The 22,449-nt window shown below is 32.2% G+C and overlaps 1 protein-coding gene across 1 annotated transcript in view; it reads right to left on the reverse strand.

The window, feature by feature from the left end:
• Positions 1-22,449, reverse strand: part of LOC132552943 (titin-like) — a 92,993-nt gene that overhangs the window by 24,597 nt on the left and 45,947 nt on the right. Inside the window, exons 5-12 of the mRNA XM_060217142.1 lie at positions 19,216-19,440; positions 18,842-18,953; positions 16,329-16,437; positions 14,935-15,002; positions 13,932-14,062; positions 7,074-7,248; positions 6,121-6,234; positions 2,805-2,929 (exon numbers count right to left, since the gene is read on the reverse strand). Of these exons, the coding sequence (XP_060073125.1) occupies positions 2,805-2,929; positions 6,121-6,234; positions 7,074-7,248; positions 13,932-14,062; positions 14,935-15,002; positions 16,329-16,437; positions 18,842-18,953; positions 19,216-19,440 (1,059 nt within the window). The remainder of the gene's footprint in view (positions 1-2,804; positions 2,930-6,120; positions 6,235-7,073; positions 7,249-13,931; positions 14,063-14,934; positions 15,003-16,328; positions 16,438-18,841; positions 18,954-19,215; positions 19,441-22,449) is intronic.

The following is a 22,449-nucleotide window of genomic DNA, read 5'->3' on the forward strand; positions in this document are numbered from 1 at the left end:
TTCTGTAATACTGTGAACGTTTTCAAGTGAACAAAAACTTCTGCTGTTTTAAAAGATGGTGTTGTACCATCAAAAACAGAGTCTAAGAAAACAGAGTACTTATATAGGTAAATAAACACTGGTTTGTTCCTAGATTTTCATCAGAATCCTTTCTTTTTGTTAGAAATTGAAATTGCATCATGAAAAAATAATTTTCTTTACAAATTCCTCCAATTAGACTGATAACGGCATCATATAACTTTGACGGTGATACTGCCTCTAATTATAAACGGTATGATTTTCATTTATTGAAAAAAAAATTTAAAATCTTCATACTAACTCTTTTTTTTTACAATAATTGCTAAACATATTATATAAACTTTTATTAATCATTTTTTTCCACCCAATGGAAGTCAGCAAGGAGTCTTATGTTGTGAGGAAACCAGAGTACCCAGCAAGGACTTGTGACCCGATGCGACCCATTTCCCTTTCTCTTCGGGGAATTGAATCCCTGATGTCTAGATGAAAGGCGAGTACATTATACTGTGCCAATCAATCTCCTATTATTTAATTTTTTTGGTCACCTCAAGTGTATAATATCTACATAGCATCTATCTCTCTAAGCTGGACAAAAGAACCAACTGATAAAGAATCCTGTTATCAGCATCAATAATTACATATCTCGAATATTTTTCAATTGAACTCAAAAAAAGGAAATTTTCTTCTGGGTTTTAGAAAGTCCTTTATCAGACAAAGAACACAATTTTTGGGTCTAGCAGACATTTGGAAAAAGTTTAAATTGCACAAATTTTATAAGTATGTGATTTCAAAATTTCAGGACATAAATTTTTTTTACAATCAAACCTGTCTAACAAGACTCCTCAATATGACAACATTCTGTTTTGGTCAACATAACACAGTCATTCCTTTTCTGATGAAAACTGTGGCCTATCATACTGTCTTCGCAAAATATAACAATAATAATTTTAATTCACATTGTGTTGGTTTCACCATAATTTCAGGACTTCAGACTAAGAGTTTGATTTCAAAACTTGTTGTAAGACTTTTTTATAGAAAATAATAATTTTTCAAGAGATCTATTGGATTGAAAAACAAGTACATAATTTTTTTCACCAGAGGCTTGAACTTAAACAAATTGTGATATACATTGTATACTTAAGTACATTAAAACATGCTTTAGTCATTATAACAGTATAAAATATACTATAACGATACCGAACAATGGGAGATAACTCTAACACAAAACTTGGTGAAATGAGTAAGGCAGCATATCCCCATAACAAATAAATTAATGAAGGGAGATCACTCTAACACAAAATCCTATGGTAGAACAAATAAAGTAGCAAACTGCTTAACAAATAATCTTCAACAAATGGAGATTAAATGAGTAAGGCAGCATACTCCCTTAACAAGTATATTTTCAGCAAAGGTAAAATACTCCCTTAACAAATGTATGTAATAACTGGTCTTTAGGAAAAACAGAATATATGTAACATTGTTAGAACCACATAACATTATTCAGGACCCCAAACTAAAATAAATCCATTTGTACCTAAAACGATTTTAAGCAGAAATGTTTTAAGACATTTCGAACTATAAGATTGAAAGAGGAAATTCACCTACTTTTTTCAATCAACATCAGTGACATTAATCTTTTTTGTATTTGTAATAGTTCATATTATCAAGAAAAGATTACTGTACATGAAGAATTTCAAAAATTTAACTCCCCATGATATATCACTTTGATTAATTTTATGCACCAATTTAATTTCAAAATTTGAATCAACAAGCAGTTAAATCTATTTCAAAGTCACAAAACTCATATTAGGGAAATAAATATGTCTTTCAGTAATATAAGCGAGCCTAATTTCTATTGCCAATAAATTAGTAAAGTTGATTTCTAGGAAACAAATTTCATGGATCAATACAGAAAATTCCTGAATTATATTTTCAAATTCGATTTGATAAAATCAACAAAATTTGGTGATTAATTTGAAAACAATAGGTTTAGAAAATTGAAGAATTTGTGGAAATTTTATATTAATTATACAATTCTGAAGGTTATTTTTATCTACTGATTCATCGCTTTTCTTTGAGTTTTGAGAAAATTTCTCTGATCAATGCAAAGTTTGTTAATGTTATTAATTTTAATCCCACGGATCATTTTTTGGATAAAGATAAGAGAGTCTTTGTGATAATGATGTATTTAATAGAGGATATATTTATTTAAAAATTATTTAAATATTTTTTTTTTTGTATATTGGACAGGGAAATCTCACACACTACCCTGAGCTAGATTTATTATCCTGTCAGACTTGCCTTGAATCTTAAAGCAACATTTGGCTTAAAGTAACATCATAATTAGAATAAACGTCATATACAATCTTCTTATTGATGTTGATGATACTGATGATTCAAGAAGGCTAAGGTAATTTAGCCGAAGTGAAGAATTTTGAAATAAGATAGTTTATAAAAAAATTTTTATGATATTATAATTGACATAAAAATATACTGAGAAATAGAATCTGTTAATGGTACATATCTGAGATCATTTTTTTCTCAGTCTATTCTCAGCTGACCTTCTGTAGTATCTTACATTCAGTTTCACCTCAAATAATGATAATTTATAGAATTTCAGTTCTCCACATCAATAGGTCAATTTGGTAACATATCGGGTAACAAGTTCTACTTTTTGTTTGACCTTCGTGATTATGAGGGTATTGGTTTTATTTGAGATGCATGATTTCTTGCTTTACAACCCCTTTAATACCCATAATCTGTAGGGTTTCTTATTTTCTGCTTACCCTTTTAACCCCCGTGATTATGAGGGTACTGGTTTTGGTGGGGGTGCGTGGTTTACGCGATCGATCCATCAGCTCTCTAATGGCCGTTTCCGCTACAGACTCAACCCCGTTAATGTACAAATGCTCTGTGGAAACACACACAAACAAACTCTAATGTCAAACCAAATACATAAATAAAATGCAGGCACAAAAAACATTCCAAGAACTACTTCACAAACTCTTAACAAGTCAGACATCTTCACTCTATAATTAAATTTTTAACATTCTCCAAGCTAATTAAAATGCTTCTTTCATCTAACCTTCCAAAACTTATCACAAATATTTTCATGGTAAACTTGATACCAATTACTCTAATTTAACCATCTAAAAAGTACAACAATGTAAAAACGACAAACTTTTAACACATCTTGACAAACCTTAATTTCTTTGATATTTTTATTCAAAGTGACTAATATCATTTTTTTTTTTTAGGAAAATATTAAAATAATAAAAAATTCAATTTCTTTATAGGAAGGTTACACTAAAAAGCTGAATAACTAACTTCAGGAACAAAAAAATTCTAAGTAACAGAAAAAAAAACCCTGCAAATAAAATACTGAGGAAGAAAAATAAATTGGGTTATCTCCCTTTGAAAAATTTTGGCATGCTTGTTATCAGTTTTTGAAATTTTTTTTTTACCATCCTTCCGTTACAGTTATCACTAATCCTTACCCTTTACATGACATGATATTGGTATGTTTACCTAGATATGAAATTTAACCAAATCCAATATTCAAAACCATGAAAACCAGTATATAGATTTTTTTTAAAAAAATCTACCTAATTAAGTCAAAACTGCAAATTATATATATTTTTTTATTTATTTATCTATTTTGTTTTCCTCATTTTTTTTGTTTTGTTTTTTATATCTTTTTAATTATTTTGTTTCTTTACCTGTTTTTGTCTGGGTCTTGCTAAATTTTTTTTCGTTTGACTTATTGAGATCAGGAATGGTGAAATCCTTGTACATCATTACTATTTGCACAACAACATGTTGTTCTTTATAACTTCTTTTGCAATATCTGAAATCCTTTTTTTTCTAATATAATTTTTAATTAGGGTTATTTTTCATCAAGTATGGATACTTAATATATAAATATAAAATTTAAAGAAAAACTGATATGTTCAAGAAAAAATGATTTTATACAAAGTTCTCATTTTTTAGAAACATGAGAGAAGTAATAGAACTGTATGACAAGATTTACATTCAAGAAAAAAGTATTAGAATAGACAAGGGAGGTAATTATTATCTATAAATCTACACTGTATACTATAGTATAGTTTGATGTTTTGTACTTTGTAAATACACATACCACAATGCCATTCATACTGATATTTGATAAAACTTTAACTATATATATACATATATATGATTATATTAATTTCATTGTTGAATTTTTCAAAATTTCTGCTGACCTTGTGACATATTTAATTTCCCTACGAAATTTGCTTGTTTTTACATATCATATTCCCAGTTAGGATATTCCATGTTAATAGCTACATCCATCCATGCTACAGCACCTTAAGAATTTTTTTTTTTTGGGAGGGGGGGGGGGGCACACGCGGGTGGAAGACAATAGTATTGATGTTCTGTAAAGCACATGAATGCCTTCGCATGTAGAATGGCGTACTTGTGTTGGAGATGGTAAATGTATTTTTTTTTCACATCATACTTAACACAGAGATTATAGCCCTGACCATTAACATTAAAGTGACATGTTCTGTTGAAAGGGGAAGTTTCATGGGCATAATCATATTCTGTCACAAGGAACAGAGGGAATAGTTTAAAATAATTAAAATTAAACCAACTCTTTGTCACAACAGTACAAACTGTGATCTTCTGCACCATTCAAATGGATCTAACATATTCTTTGAAATTTTATTCAAATTATTAAATACTTCTTGCATTCCTGTAGTCTTCATTACAGAAAAAAAAATTGTTTTAGAAAAGTTTTTGTTTTACCCCAAAATTATGAGTAGTAATAACGCTACATAACAGACAATCTAACAATACATTCACAAAACGGGATTGGCACAAAACAGTCCCACAATCCTGTCCAGCATTACAAATGATTGATCAAACATTCCTGTGAAATGATTGGTTGATAAAGCATTCATGTTATAATCTGATTGGTGAATAAACAATATAAAAAGGGATAAGATGATTGGTCAAGCATAATACATGATCTAGGTTGTCACATGACAGGGATTTGATATGATGACACATTCATATAGTCTTTATTATTTAAACAATCATTTCTACTTTCATTTTAGGCATAACAAACTCACCTGTCCATATGACTTTCGGTCTGAAAAAATGTCAGATCTTTTCATAGCATGACGTTTTTGTTTCTGATAAAAATCGGTCAACCATGACTAACCATCAACAAAAATAAACCATGCATGCAAATTTCATCAAAATGTCACCAAACAGATTTGTAGTGCTTTCCTTTCTGATTTGCTGATTTTTAGACAGATTGTTTTGTTTGTATGAGTCATAAAGCCCTCCGAATAAACAACAGCATCAATGTATTCTTGTAAATATCAAAGGAGTTGTTTTTCTGGTACTACATTTCCTGCTTCAATAAGGAATAATTTGTATCTACTACAATGTTACTTATCCAACACACTTATTATACAGTAAATATACTGCTAACGCATACAATTGTTTTCATGATATTTTTAGTTTTCTTAGTAAAATTAACCTATTTCCATGGTAACCAAAAAAAGTGGTGTTACTGTTGTTATGATCCCTTTCCATGCCGTTATTTGCTTTGATGGGACATATACCTAAACTCTTATTCAACTGGGTGTTTTCTTGTATACACAATTATGGTATGATGCTTAAGCTTTTGGTTGACAAGGAAGCACTACATGGTGCACCTTATACCTAAACTCTTATTCACCTAGGTGTTTGCTGATATACACAATTATAGTATGATGCTTATGCTTTTGGTTGACAAGGAAACACTACATGAGGGAAAATCTCAAAACTACTTTATCAGAGAGACATTGGGAAAGAAAAGACATTAACAATCCCTAGTGAAGCAACACTATGAATACCACGACTAAAACGGTTCCTGTTGGTGAAATGCTTTCCAAGAATATATTAAAAGCATTGACATAAAAGGTTTCTTAAGTGATTTGAATAGTTTCCAATAATGACAAATGGTATCTGTGGAGACATAATGGTTTCCATGGTAAACTGAATGGTTTCTATGATGACAGAGTGTTTCTATGGTGATATGGTTGGTTTCTATGGTGATATATGACTTACCAGATGATGATGAGACTGATCGGTCCTGTTGGTTCGTGCTTGTGTTGAGAGAATGAGAGTCTGAGCCATCGTAACCGTATATGTTGGTATGCTTCTCAATGTAATTGGGTGATCCTGTAACACATATCAATATATAACTGACCAATCATTTCACTATTGATAGAAATCAGATACAAAAAACAGAAACCATTAACACTGGTTATTACAGAAGGAATTTTTTTTTTTTTTTTTATGAAAAACACAAAATGCCAAAAAAATAGTTCCTTCATATTTTTTATATGTCCTTTAAACTTTCAAATTCAACTTTCAAACAATATAAATTTTGTATAGAAAAAAACATCTTGTGATCAATGTTTTTATCATCTCTATCTCCTATTTCTAGTTGAACAGATAGGCTGCCACATAATGCATCCATTTAATTGCAGAAGCCACAACTCCTGATAAAAGTATCTCATTCTGTGAACACCATGCAAAATCTCTCTTATAATCAAATTTTCCAGAATAACATTAAAACATTGTTAAATAATAATCTTAAACAGAAACAATGTTAATGACTGCTATGGTGAGTTCATACAGGTGAAAAGTGCATCTTATACAAAAGATCTCAATCACCTGAGCGCTTGCTTATATACACAAGTATATCATGGCGCAAAGCTTTTGGTTGATAGGGAAACACTGCTTGGGGGAAAATCTCAAAAATACTTAGTCAATCAGAGATATACTGAAGAAGGACAGATTTGTATTTTTTTTTCTGGACATCGCCCCCTGTAAGAAATATAACCCCCATAAAATTTGTAAAAAACATATTCAATACAGATTAAAAATACGAAACTAATGCACTTGTACTATGTTTTCAAAACATTTATTAAAAAAAAAGAAAAAATTTAATATAAATGTCAACTATGTATACACACAAAAATATTCTCATTTAAAGAAAAATTTTCTTAACCTACCATCTACTTCAGCTCCCTGTCGGCCATGACGTGATCGTTCTGTTGTTGTGGTTGTCTTGGTAACGAGTGTGCCCCCTGGTGTTTTAGCTTGGTTTACCTCAACAGTTCGTTTTGGTGACATTGCTGCAATTGTTTGTTGGACAGCTTCTGCATCTACTGGATTTAAAAAAAGAAACTGGAAAAAAAAGAAAATGCAGTTCTAAGATTCAATACGATAATCCCTACTTACTGTTTACAAATTGAGGCCAAACATTCTTACATACATGGATACTGATAGAAAATGGGTCCTACTTTTGTTTCCAAATAAATGTATTGCTTAAAAAAAACAAAAAAAGAAAAAACTTTTCCCTAATATTTAAGGATCAAATGTTGAGAAGTTTTCTAAAAACAGAAAACGGTCCAGGCCATTCTAGTATTTAGTAGGACCTCTACCCATAATGCAACTTATCGGTAAACAGAATATCAGTAGAGATAGCGACAATAAATATTTCTAAAAAAATCTTTAAAATCTTGTGATTTCTTTTCTTTCTTTTTATCTCCTTTGCTCACTTATGTCACGATAAAATCTAAAAATCTAGTGTATTTATTTTGCAATAATCCCTGGGAACCAAAACATTACCACTGACTCAAAGTCAGGAAAGTGAGGATTTCTTTACTTTTCTTTTTGTAAGACTGAAATAAACGTCCATGGGCTTATTGCCAGGCATGTCCTTATTACCAGATGCAAAGATTATTTTTTGGATGATTAGTTATAACTAATCCAGACTTCTAAACATAATGATGGTCTAGGGCTAATTTCTTGTTCACAATCAGAGGACAGCTTATTTGAGGACAGCAACATAAATTTTTATTCAACAACAAAATATATGGGCTTATTACCAGACAAGCCCTTATCGCTGGATAAATACCATTAAATTAAAAAAAAAAAAAATCCTGAAATGTTTTCACGTAACTTTAAAATAAACTTTTCTTTCATCTTATAATACTACAGATATGTTTTATGATTACATCAAGTATCTTTCATAAATAAACACAATTTTATGTCTGATCTTAAGGTCTAACCACAACAAATTTTCGTATTTTTTTATGTCTAAATTTGATATCTCATGGCAGGATCTTTTCATTACGATAATCAAATACATGTCAAATGATGTCACATATTTCAAAATGGCTAGATATTTATGATATTAGTTAAAAAAAAAAAAACACTCAATAATATTTGTACTTTCTCACAAACATTCTGAAGATATACAAATCCGATTATAATTTTCCATAACAAATGAAAATAAAGACAGAGTTAGTTTGAAGTCACATTCAAATGAGACATTTAGTTAACAAAGGTAAAAAAAAACCGGATTAAAACAGGGAAACAAAAGTTGGTCAGTACAAAAAAGAAATATTTAAAAAGAAAAAGGATTCGTCAGGGAATACACAGGAAAGTTAATCAACACAAACACATCGACGACAAAGAAAAAAGGTTTGGGAATGAAAGTGAAAGAAAAAATATAGTATGATGTAGAAAATGAACATATAGAATAACTTTTAAAACATTTTCTAAGTCCAGTCTAGAAAATATCTGACGGAAATTTGAAAACAATTATATAAATTGTTTTGTTGTTTTTTTTGACAACTGTATGGATGCATCAGGTTAAGTGTCTGAAGGTTTAAATCAACATTATCAATTAAGGATTAATAACACTGTGTTTCAACATTCTATATTTAGTAACTGTTAGTGTTTGGTGTAATGTGGTGTTGGAAAATAAACACAAAATGACACCTGTAAAATACACACATATCCAATTACTAAATATTTTTCTAAAGGGACTGACTGTCACAAACTGTGACCATTGTTTCAAACAGCTGTATTTTGGCAATGGTCAAGATTAACCAATGGCTGAGGATCTGTCAGCAGCCAATCAGAGTTAATGACCTGAAAAATCTTCATTAAAAAAAAAAAAAAAAAGAAAAACATAACCTCTATTTTGACCTTTTAAGAATAGCAAAAGGTTAGAAGATTATATGTCAACAAAAATTCAGTAGACCATGTGATTTCTTTTAGACGGTCAACAGAGAGGAGTGAATTTCAGTGGATACAACAAAAACAGACAACAGCTAGGTGCTAGTATGTAGTGATATTAACACTTCTGCATTCCAATCACACTAGTTTGAAAAAAAAAGTGTTTTTTTCATTTATGAAGAAATTTCTTACTATTTTTTTTTCAATTTTACAAAAGGAAAAGAAAAGAGAAATATGTATTTAAGGACAGAAATTTGAAAAAAAGAATCGTTTTGTTGAGCTAACCAGATTTTTATCAGTAGAGTCAGAATCAAAATTACTCTTTAAAAAGCACAGTGAACATAATTTGTACAGACTAACATTGCACGATTACAGTAAGTTAAAAATGATAATTTCTACAAGGAGAATTACTTGTGGAAAAGCATCAAACTTAGCTGGAGGTGATATTACCAAAGGGATTAAAAAATTAAAAATCAAAAGGCATCCACTGTAATGATACTATTTAAAAAAAATTTAAAAATTAAAAAATCAACCAATGACAGCATTAAAATGAGTATCTATATTGTAAGCTGATCACATGACTAGCCAACATCCAATGAAAAATGCCCAATGCAGTAATGAACTATTATTAGCTTCTAATCTAAAGACAAAAACCAACCAACATTTAATGGGAATATCAGATGCAAAAAAAAATATTACTGATCGTCACATGTTATACTGACAACCAATCAAAATTTGGGATGCAAATCACATGACTTGTCTAGACCAATCAAAGTTTTGGATACAAATCACCTAACATGTTTTAGAAAAATTTTGAAAAACACATTAATGATTTGTGTCAGCCAATCAAAATTTTGATTGCAGTTCATGTGACTTCGAATGCTGCTCAAACGGGATATGGGATGCAAATCACATGACTGGTATCGACCAATAGAATTGCTGGATGCAACTCACCTCCACGAATAAGTTTGATGAGTTGAAGAAGTTGACTGGGTATATGATATGATGGATAAATTGAACGATACTGAGTTGTGATGAAGAATGAGAAAACTCTAACACTATGTCAAACACACTGAAATTCACTCCTATCCAAAAACCAGCAGGGAACAAGGGGTCAAGGGTCAGCTGAGCTGGGTCAGAGGTCAGAGGTCAGTAGGAATCCATCATACAGCGGAACTGAAAACAGGAGAATACAGAAAGTATCTGGTTAATTGATCACACACAGATATCACACACAGATATTTGTATCACACAGTAATTACACACAGGAATGTCTACACACAAGTTGCTGATTGTAATCAAAAGCTTTAGAAATAATCACTGACAATCTCTACTAAACACTCCACTTATTTTATCAACAAGCTTTTCTCACTAATTTTCTAAAAAAAAAAAAAAAGAAATGTATTTTTTTTCCTCTTATTTCTTCAGTCTTCAAAATTTCACAATTTCAAATATTTCAGCTTTCAGACGCTGTAAACGTTTCGATATAATCATTTATTCTGTGATAAGCCCACGCCTGGTAATAAGATATATTGCTGTATATTGATGTTCAGTAATAGATAAAATAAATAAAATCAACCTACATTATTTTATTGTCCTTTAATAAGCCCACCCCCTGACTCTGTGCAAGAAGCCATGTGTTGGGCCTGAGGCCCTGTAATAAGCCCACCACCTGACTAGGAGAAAGAAGGTTTGTGTTGGACCTGAGGTCTTGCAATAAGCCCACCTCTGACTATGAGTAAGTGATATGTTGGACCTGAGGTCTTACAATAAGCCCACCCCTGACTAGGAATAAGTGATGTGTTGGACCAGAGGTCCTGTAATAAGCCCATCCATGACTAGGGGTAAGTGATGTGTTGGACCTGAGGTCCTGTAATAAGCTAGGAGTAAGTGATGTGTCGGCCTTCGGGGCTTATTGCACAGTTATCCTTGTTTTAAGTATTCTACTTTATTTTAATATAGCTGGAACATAAAGAGACATAAATTCATTATACAGCTATCACAACACTGATCAACAAAAGCAATGCCCATCTACATTAAGACTGCAGAGATATACGTACAAATTAATGCTTATTTAACTAATACAAATTAATGCTTATTTAACTAATACAAATTAATGCTTATTTAACTAACACAAATTAATGCTTATTTAACTCATACAAATTAATGCTTATTTAACTAATACAAATTAATGCTTATTTAACTACTCAAAAATCAACCCATCTATAAATCAAGCAAACCATTTCTCATAGAATTTAAAACAGAGAGATCCTACAGGGATCTTGGCACCCACCATCTTTTGTAAAAATCATTTGTTGGATTTACATGTATGTCAACTATGAAGAAATTATCAAAATTTTTTTAAAATTAATCACTGGGTGATCAAAATTAATCGTCATTCCAAAGTGAGAATTTTCACGTAATATAAGATTGAACCTTAACATATTTCCAACTTTGAAATAAACTGAACCTTAAACTTTTGGGATTTACAGTTTATATCATAATTATACTATCACAAATAGAGTTTTACGAAATTAAGAATTGTGACAGGAAAAGCTCAATACTATCACACTAACGTATTTATCCCTATTGATAAAGGTGTTAAAAACTACAAACACAATGGTACACTTTTGTGCACCATTTCAAGGGATTTGGGTTACTGTATTCTGAATTTGTAATGAATGTAACATTGAAAATCAAGCGAAATTGCATTGACCTTTAGGGGTCAAAGTTCACGGATTATATCATGGTTATACTGCTTCAAATCATTCATATTGACCAATGAAATGTCACATGTTACATCTAACCCTTGATCTTCCAATAAGTCCCAAAATTTCTGAAAGCCAAAGAGTTTTTTAAGCAGAGATTTTAGATCAAATCTGAATGTTACTTAATATCTCTCCAATGCTTGATTACAAATTAGAAATATCAACATTCAAAAAGATGGCTTCCAGTGTCGGCCATCTTGCTGAGACCTATTCATTGCTATTTTAGAAATAGCATTAACAAAATAAAACTACACATAAGGACAATAGTCTGTCAGCCATTTTTTTTCTGATCGGTCTCAAATTTGAACATGTTGAAATATGTGTGAGATTAAGGGGATCTGTCGTACAGTTTGTGAAAAATAGTGATAAAAATTTGTCTAAATCCAAGATGGCCACTTATCAACCATTTTTTAAAATTTTAGATCAGTCTATATGATACTGAAGTGAACATGTAAATCTACAGGTACAGGGAAAACCTGAGCATGAAAAGATCTGTGTTCTTCTTAGTAACATGTAGAGAAAATTTGTTGTTTAAGAACAGAATGACAGAGAATCAAAGAATAGACGAGAGACAAATTAAACCACAGACGAACGACGACTTGATGGTGGCGGGCTAGATAAATCGTCCACATTGACCTTCATCGAACTTCATCCATATTGAATTACCATGGCAACTATTATCTAAACTCAATTCTATCAGCACATATCAACCTTTAATAAAAATAAAACAAACAAAAACACACACATTGTTTACAAAGAGAAAGCCAGGGAATTTTGGATCAAGAAAAAGCAACAGAATTCTGGAACAGATCTCCATCATTTTATCAACTTTTTTATAAGATGTCTAGTTTATAATGCAGCAATTTAAGTCATTTAAATAAAATCATTTTTCTCTCTTACCCTGGAAGCTTGTATCCAAGCTTTAGCAGTTTGAGATTTTCTTGTCTCACCTTACAGTATCGAGACAAAGGGATTCTCTTTTCATAACATTGACATCACGTCAGAAAAGCCAATCGTATACATAACGACACAAAGTTTAGCAAGGTAAGAGAAAAATAGTCATTCATCCACTTCTATGTGGAAAAGGCAGATCTCAACTCTTGGGTAAAGATTATTAAGTTGCAAACACTGGGCAAGCCTCATATTTGCTAACTTAATAATATTTCCCTCAGTTTGAGATCCTGCTGTCTCACACTAAAAGGGTGAAAGACTATTTCAACCCATCAATACAAAGTGCCAGTCATAATGTCAGAGCTTTAAAATTTCAAGAAATAACTTCATTTTGAAACAACGGAGGCAAGACATAAATTCTTTCCATAAAGTACGATTACAAGAAACAGGAGGTTTATTAAACATCCAGTAAAGAGTAATGAACCTAGCACAGCCTCACATAAGCATGAGAATGTTAGTTTCCTGAAAAACATTTTTTTTTTTTTTTTTTAAATCTATGGTTTAATTTAAAAGTTATAAAATTTACTACACCTGGTTGGTTAAATGTGTTAAGACAGCTACCTAGTGATTAACAAGTTATTTCTTAGATGCATCAAAACCATTTTCGTTGCTAAGATACTATACTGAAGAAGCTACAAGTGAAATATAGGTTTTCAAAAAAAAAAAATAGTAATAATAATAATAATAAAAAAATATTTATATCTTTCATCAGTCTGAAATACACACTTAACAAATATTATACTTGACATCAAAAAAGAATTTAAAAATTAAAATCAAGTTAACACATAGTGAGATCTTTGTGATAGCTCTATACAACAGAAAGCATTGCTGTCTGATAAAGGAACTAATACAGACGGGATCAATGTCACAGATATATAAAGGAAAGATTGCTGTGCAAACAAATTAATTTTTATCTTTTTTTTTTTTAATTCAATCTTTTTTATTATTATTTTTCTTTTAGCTGAAAATCAATTTCCAAATAAATTTTGTTGAAAGTTAATAAGTACTAGTTTTTTCAGAGAATTTTTTTCCCTAACCTGCAAGTTGCTGTACAGAAATTTAGGTTTCTAGTTAAGGAGGTATGTTGGCAGTGACGTACATGCTAAGAGTTATGTACCCTACCTCGACTGTGAGGGTGCCGGTGACAAAGTCGCCCCTGATATCAGGACTACCCTGGAGAGGGAGGATCTGTCGACTGCTGGGTGTCTTCTTGAGATCGTCAAAGTAAACATATGCCTCACCCAGGAATTTTTCTGTTAGAAAAAAGTGATTTTTTATATTATCTCTTTTTTTCATCTTAATTTACCTTTGAGGCAGAATCAATTCTATAATATTCATCGAAAGGAATATTTTATAAATCTTCGACATAGGAGTGGATATTTTTTCTACTTCGGTGAAATTACAATCTAAGGAAAAAAAAACCAATAATACATAACATCATGTTTCTATAGAAACAGTAAAACAACACATTATTCATCAATCTATATTTTCACGGTTGAACTTTTGACAATATGAATGAATATTTGCTTCCACTAAACATTGTATATACAGTCAAACCTTGTTATCTCGACTTTGTATAACTCAAAGTCCCAATTTAATTTGAAGTATTTTTGTAAGTCCCAGCCAAACTTCATATTAAACCTTTGAACCAACTTCAATTGAATTCTTGAAGTTATTCTATGGATCTCCTGACTTCAAGTTAACACGGTTCGACTGTTTATGATATTACGTCTTTTTTCAAAATATAAAGTTCTCTGCCCTTTTCAACAGGTATTGATTATTTGTCATTACTGTGTGTGAGAAAAATTCTCAAAAAAATTAATGATATTATTATCTCACAAACAGTCAATACCTATCCACAAGGGCAGATAACTCTGTATACAAGAAGATGGACGAATCGTTCCTAGAAGTTTCTTTGTACCTTTCTCTTTCCCTTATCATGTATGTAGGCAAGATGTAGACAACAATTCTTTTTTAATGTATGATATCCCATCAAAAAATTGCAGACAAGGGAATGATTCAAAATTATCCTCTTTTAATTTTTTCAATGTGACAAATACTTTCCAATAATTAATATTTGGACAGTTTTGTCCAGTTACATTTTTGGAAGAAACACAATTCATACCCCCGGCTGGTCCCTGGCGCCTGTCCCTGACCTCAAACTTCATTTCTTTTGTGTTGCTGGTCACATCACTGTAAAGAAAAATTGACATCTCTATTATAACATACTGCTAATTCAGTTCAACCAGGAAGATATAATGTTTCTCTTATCCTGTATACAAACAATCTTTCGTAGCTACTTACTTCCACGATTTTCACAGTCGCGTTCATCACAAGAAACTTTCACAAAACATTTTACTGAGCTGTATTCAAGTCATTGTTTATAAATTCTTCCGTTACTTATTACAATAAAATTTTATGATTTCATTTTGTTTGAAAAATTTACCAAAATAAATCACCTGTGAAAGAAAGTTGTTTGACAGTAATTCACTTGTGATGAGGTGGTCTGTAAATTATATGCACTCTGTGTATTAGTATACTAATAACCTCTTTTTATCCTACAATTATTCACCTGTAATGAGGTGTTAAATACATTTGGTGAGCCTGATATCAATATGGATAATATCTTTTCACCATAAATGTTATGGTGGATTAATTAATATATATGCTAATCCTCTTTAAGTCTTTGCAGATATAATTAAATTTCATCCTCTATATCATTGAAATTCTCTGAGGTAACAAACATGATGTAAAAGTTGTAATTTTTTATGGAGCAAATTTTCATGATTTCACAAAAAGTTTGATACACATTGAAATTTTCCCCAAAAGTCAGGAAATCTATATTTCAAGATATCTTTTTTTTTTTTTCCCATTCTTGGAATAAGCAGAAAATAAATTCTCTATGAAAGTCCATTCATAAAGTTTTTTCCTCTTAGTAAATAATTTTTTTTTTTCAAATTTCTGTTCTAATTTACACATTAAAAAAAAATTATTGAATCATTGTAGATATCAATCAAACACCATCTAAATTTAAAAAAATAAAACATTTAGAATTCTTTTTTTTTGTCTAAATAACAAAACTATCAAACAGATAGTCAAACTATATTCTAAGATTTTAGGTAATCATCCCTAATGGGTTTCCTCATTCTTCTGAGTTTAGTAAGCATATCTCTGACCAAGATGCAGCAATCCTGGTCATTTGAGTGTTTGACACAAAAGTATATTTCATAACAAACAATGCATCAAATTATATAGTACTATGTGAAAGCCAAATTATATAATTTGCTATCATAACACTATAAATGCAACATCAATGCAAAAGATTTCAGTAAAAGTCTTACAAATTGTTCAGAAACAAGAGATTCTGTTGACAGTGAATACATACCAGAAGTGTTTTCATTAAATATTTAAATTATTTTGCTGTAAAAAAGTTGAATCAGACAAATTTACGGTAAAATTATTATTTTTTTTTTTTTTGTGAAAGTCGTGTGGACTGAAGGTTAACTAATGATAACTTACAAGAGAAATTGTTCATCCCAGAAAGGGTTCACAGTGCTTTTCACAACACTGGTGGCCTGGGTTTGAGGTGGGTTGTCCAGGATAACGACACAGGTAGGGTCAATGGAGCCTGCAAGGGGAGACAAATATTGTTAATAGAGCAGAATGTGTTAAAAAACGACAAGGCTTTTGACGATTAATCAACATTTTTTTTAGTACATATCATTATTAACATAGCATGAATGACACGTTAGTGACAGATGTGTACAGTTTTGTTTAAATGCCCTGAAGATGTATAAGTGACAAAAATATTATTTAAGGCCCTGATCATGTATACATGATCCAAAACATGAAATATTTAAGGCCCTGACCATGTAGACATGATCCAAAACATAAAATGTTTAAGGCCCTGACCATGTATACATGATCCAAAACATGAAACGTTTAAGGCCTTGACCATGTACCGTATTTTCAGGACTTTAAACCACACCAGAGTATAAGCCACAGGGCTGGATTTTATTTGATCAACGTATTAGATGCACCGGGATATAAGCCGTACTCTTTAATACAACTGTTATGTCTATACCAAAGTTTGTTGATATAACAGACAACAGAAGGCAATTTATCAAGATCATCAGTGAAACATTTAAAAAAAAGTTTGCAAATGAATAATACACATATAATCTTTTATTTTAATGATGCATTTCAAAACATAAAATGGCAAATATTGAACTCGTCCGGCTTGGGTACCTTTAACCTTTAACAATAACCCCGGCGTCTGTACTGTTAAATATTAGCGAAGGCCATTGTATGCTGATAAAATTCTGATAGTCCCTTATTACTTCTGATAAGTTATATGAAGCCATTCTTATCATAAACAAGCATGGTGGTCGTTCTAGAATTTGACCTGATGATCTACTGATCCCAGGATCCAACATGCTATTGTAAATTTCCGCTATGACTTTCACAGCAATCACAAAAGTTTAGAATATATTATTGTGATTCATATTAAGATGTATGATTAATTAAATCCATAAAAATGTTATTTTTATTTCAATCTTAAAATCATCCTGTATACAGTTGCAAATTACTGTTCTAGATGTTCTCTTTCAGTCACAAACATGTGATGGACAGGTACTCGTGAAAAAACTTGGTTTAAATCACTATTTTTCATTCTTCCTTGCACCATGTTACAAGAACCAAAATTATTGGAGTGCAAGGTCACGGTGGTCAATATTGCATATGATGCCCCTTGTCAAAATAGCCATTCCGAAATACAGAATGGTCCAGAATCAATGTCCAGTCAATACTTTTTTTTTCTCATTCTGCCGATTTTGTTTTCGTCCACATGTAAGCTGTACTAGTATATAAGCCGCATGCCTGAACGCCAAGGGAAAAATCTGTGGCTTATAACCCAGAAATTACGGTATATATGATCCAAAACATGAAATATTTAAGGCCCTACCCATGTATATATGATCTAAAACATGAAATATTTAAGGCCCTAAACATGTATATATGATCTAAACCTTGAAATATTTAAGGCCCTAATCATGTATATATGATCTAAAACATGAAATATTTAAGGCCCTAAACATGTATATATGATCTAAAACTTGAAATATTTAAGGCCCTAATCATGTATATATGATCAAAAACATGAAATATTTAAGGCCCTAATCATGTATATATGATCCAAAACATGAAATATTTAAGGCCCTTACCATGTATATATGATCTAAAACTTGAAATATTTAAGGCCCTGACCATGTATATATGATCCAAAACAGGAAATATTTCAGGCCCTAATCATGTATATACGATCCAAAACATGAAATAAGGCCTTAGAACTAGATAAGATTACAAGTACAAATTAGCACCACATACTGGAGAAAGTGTTAAACACAATAATCAGGCTCATTGTTCAGAATTTTGAACCTCCAAACTTTTCACTGATGGTCTAGATAATTTTAATCGTGGATGATCGTCTTAATCTAGACAGGATACCAGCTACCAGTTATGTTAAATACCTCTTTACACCTGTTTATCTATCCATCAGATCAGAACTATCAAAATGACTTTTTAAAAATAATTCAAATATTATAGAGACAGGGACCCCCTCCTCGCCGTTCCCAAAGAGACGTAACTTTCCAAAAAGGGGAGATAGCTCAAAGTGATATTGATTACACACACCTACGATAAGCAAACAAATATCCTTTAAATCAGAAGTTAGGATGAGTAGCCAGTATGTCACTGCATCTACAGACTGACAAAGGGACAACCGAATTCCATTACATTCCCTTTAACTTCGTTGCAGGTGGGTATAACCAAGAAAGTTACCCTAAACATTATATGATGAAGCATTCTGATACCTCCTAGCCTATTAAATGGAGGGGGGCGGGGATGATGTAATGAAGTTCTTAGTTTTAATGTTTTCATAATAACATTTAACATCAGCATGGTATCATGTATAATTTGAAATCGAGTCTAAATACATATAAATTTGAATAAATGCTAAACACGCATGGACCTACCAACATCTCGACTGCCTAGTGCACTGGCCTTGATAACCTTGACCAGAAGTCGTTTCTCGGCTGGAGGAGGACGAGTGGACCTCGGGGCTGATGCAAGGCTGGGCGCATGAAACTGGTAAACAAACAAACAAATAAGAACTATAGAACAAATGTAAATAAAATGTTTATTTTTTTAAGCTGTCAGAAATCCTAGTTAAAAAAATAATCCTTGGAAAAAACAGATTTTTTTTCTCATTTTGATTCTGATTTCTAATTTACAGATTTATAAAAATTTGGAAAAATATGATACATTTTTTCTTTTTTACAAGCGTCTCAATGATTTTCAAATAAATCTTTTCACTACCACAAACTACTAGATTTAAAGGAGTATTTACAGCACTCTGTTGCACATCCTTCACTTCGATTGGCTCGAAAACAGCCTCAGTCCTGGGAGACAGGTTACTGGGGGAGAGGGGGATGTCTCCCGTGACCCGGGGGCTCAAATTCCCATACGACCCTCCCAACAGCAGCTTGGAGATGTTGAAGTTGGAGGAGGTCAAGCAGATGGCATTTCTTACAACTGTTTCTACTACTCCAACATCTACCAAGTCGTTGGGGTCCTGTAAAATACAAAACATAAAAACACTTCTAATTACTAATATTAATTTTGAAATATTTCATCATCATTAATGTTTCATTGAAAATATTTCTTTATCATAGACAGGAACTTAAAAGTGACAGCCACTCTAAGTTACAGCAATTGATAGTTACAACCACTGTCTGTTAGAACTATTGACAGTTACAGCCACTTTCAGTTACAGCAATTGATAGTTACAACCACTGTCTGTTAGAACCATTGACAGTTACAGCCACTTTCAGTTACAGCAATTGATAGTTACAACCACTGTCTGTTAGAACCATTGACAGTTACAGCCACTTTCAGTTACAGCAATTGATAGTTACAACCACTGTCTGTTAGAACTATTGACAGTTACAGCCACTTTCAGTTACAGCAATTGATAGTTACAACCACTGTCTGTTAGAACCATTGACAGTTACAGCCACTCTAGGTTACAGCCACTTTCAGTTACAGCAATTGATAGTTACAACCACTGTCTGTTAGAACTATTGACAGTTACAGCCACTTTCAGTTACAGCAATTGATAGTTACAACCACTGTCCATTAGAACCATTGACAGTTACAGCCACTCTAGGTTACAGCCACTTTCAGTTACAGCTTTTGTGTGTTGCAGCCAGTACCTGCTATAGAGTCACAGTCATTTGTATAATAGTCACTGTCACCTGGCAACCTCTGTTATGTTACAGTCACTTTTAATTTACTTAAATTGTTTGTAACTGAGCCACATTTTCTATACAGTAATTGACAATAACTGAGCCTCAGGAAGTAGCTATAGCTAAAGTTAGGTCAGAGTCACTGTCTGGAATTGAGCCACATTCTGGTTATAATTGCTTTGTGTCATGGTCACATAGCCACTGCCCATCTACAGCCACCATTACTAACTGAGCCACATTTTGTTTGTAACAGCCACCATCACTAACTGAGCCACATTTTGGTTGTAACAGCCACAATTACTAACTGAGCCACATTTTGGTTGTAACAGCCACCATTACTAACTGAGCCACCTTTTTTTTGTAACAGCCACCATTACTAACTGAACCACCTTTTGTTTGTAACAGCCACCATTACTATTTGAGCCACATTTTGGTTATAACAGCCCCTGACAATAACTGAGCCACATTTTGGTTATAACAGCCCCTGACAATAACTGAGCCACATTTTGGTTATAACAGCCCCTGACAATAACTGAGCCACATATTGGTTATAACAGCCCCTGACAATAACTGAGCCTCTGTCAGTTATTGAGCCACAGTCTGATTACAATTTGTGCCCTTTATGACCACTGTTACTAAAGCTGCTGATGCTTACAACAACGAATGGGTTACAAACCACATCCTTAGTCAGACAGGTCATATGACCAATGTTAGAGTATATCCGTAGTCCTGGACTCAGTAATTGAATCGTAAATCTATTTCCAAAGACGTAAGGAAAAGAAAACAATCATCAGTGTAGTCAGATCCAAATTGATATGTCATAATTTATAATCAGAGAAGACAGAAAGATTGATGATATTTACAGCCATGGAGATCATCATTTGATGTGACTTTATAATGATGATGACGATCAGCAAAGATGAGGAATTTTGGTGAGTTGTACTGAAATGGAGTTAAGCGCATTGATTTTCTGGTGTATATGACACTACATAAATTTGACTGTGTCTCCCTGTAGTCACTGTGAGAACAAGTTTCGACTGCAAACTAATCTAATTGTAAGCGATTTGTAAGGTTTACTGTGTTGTAAAGTTACTGACATCCCCAATAGGGTTAGACGTAAGTTGTGTCATGTGAATCCCCAGTTATCATCAGCTTCCGTATTGCTGTAATGCCGACGCCCACCTAGTGAACACAGGCTCGAAGCTCAACAGGTGGACAATATTGATATAGATTGGACAGATGTGATATATTTCATGACACACAGCAAGGACAATCATGGTTTTACAGTCTACAGTCTTCATGATAATTAACCTAGGTGAGACCAGACAAACTTTAGGTTTAACTGAAAAAAGGTGATACCTAAATTGTAGGTGACCTTGATTAAGTGTGACCCAGATTGGAGGTGACCCAGATTGGAGGTGGCCAAGATTGTGGTGAACTAGATCTCATTATCAAGTTTACCAATCAATGATATTTCAATGTTATCTACAGATTTGAGAAAAACAAGATAAGGAGATCACAAAAAACAGTCAAGGATGAAAAAAAGATTTGAAATTGCAACTTAATAACAAACATACGGTACCTGTGAGAATTTCCACAATAACTATAAATACTGCCAATTCTATAAACACTGAAAAAATCGTTGATTTTCTTGGAGAATGTATTTTGTTTATTTTGTGGTAATTGTTTATACAGCAAATCTACAACGTACTAAAGTATCCAAAAATTGACATTCTTTAAAATAAAATTGATTTCCGGCACACTGATAAGATCCGCAAAATCAAATTCCCACAAAACAGTATTTTTCTGAAAAGCCACAAAATTTGTGTTCTGTTAAAATAATTTGATTTCCAAACAGTATTCAGTAACCTGTATTGAACTGCAATCTTATGATCTGTGAGAACAAATGCCGACTTGGACCCACAAGAAAAATCAATGTGACATCAGTTTTGAAATGATTCTAACCAAGCAGAAATCATCCCCTGTCACAAGTGCATTTCGAACCCATGCTTCAGGGAAAGCATCATCATCATCACGCTTGATTGCACTTGTCGGAGCTGCCACTGTCTGGCTATGTAAGCACTTTGTCTATATATAGATACAGGTGCTGACACGAAATATATAGTAACACCTCGTCGAAAAATATTTACGAAAGATACAAGGCTTCGCACTACATACAAGTTGACCATTACCTGTCATTGGGGAATTTTGGAATACTTCCTTGATTTCTGTGTAAATGTATATTGATTAGGAGTGCCTATATCATCACCAGTTCATTACAGTGAGGGACAGAAAACATCTACATAATATTATATCAGAAAAGTTCTTATAAAATA

The sequence above is a fragment of the Ylistrum balloti genome, unplaced genomic scaffold, assembly GCF_031769215.1.
Source record: "Ylistrum balloti isolate Yb309-2 unplaced genomic scaffold, AGI_CSIRO_Ybal_v1 Utg370288, whole genome shotgun sequence".
Lineage (NCBI taxonomy): Eukaryota > Metazoa > Mollusca > Bivalvia > Pectinida > Pectinidae > Ylistrum > Ylistrum balloti.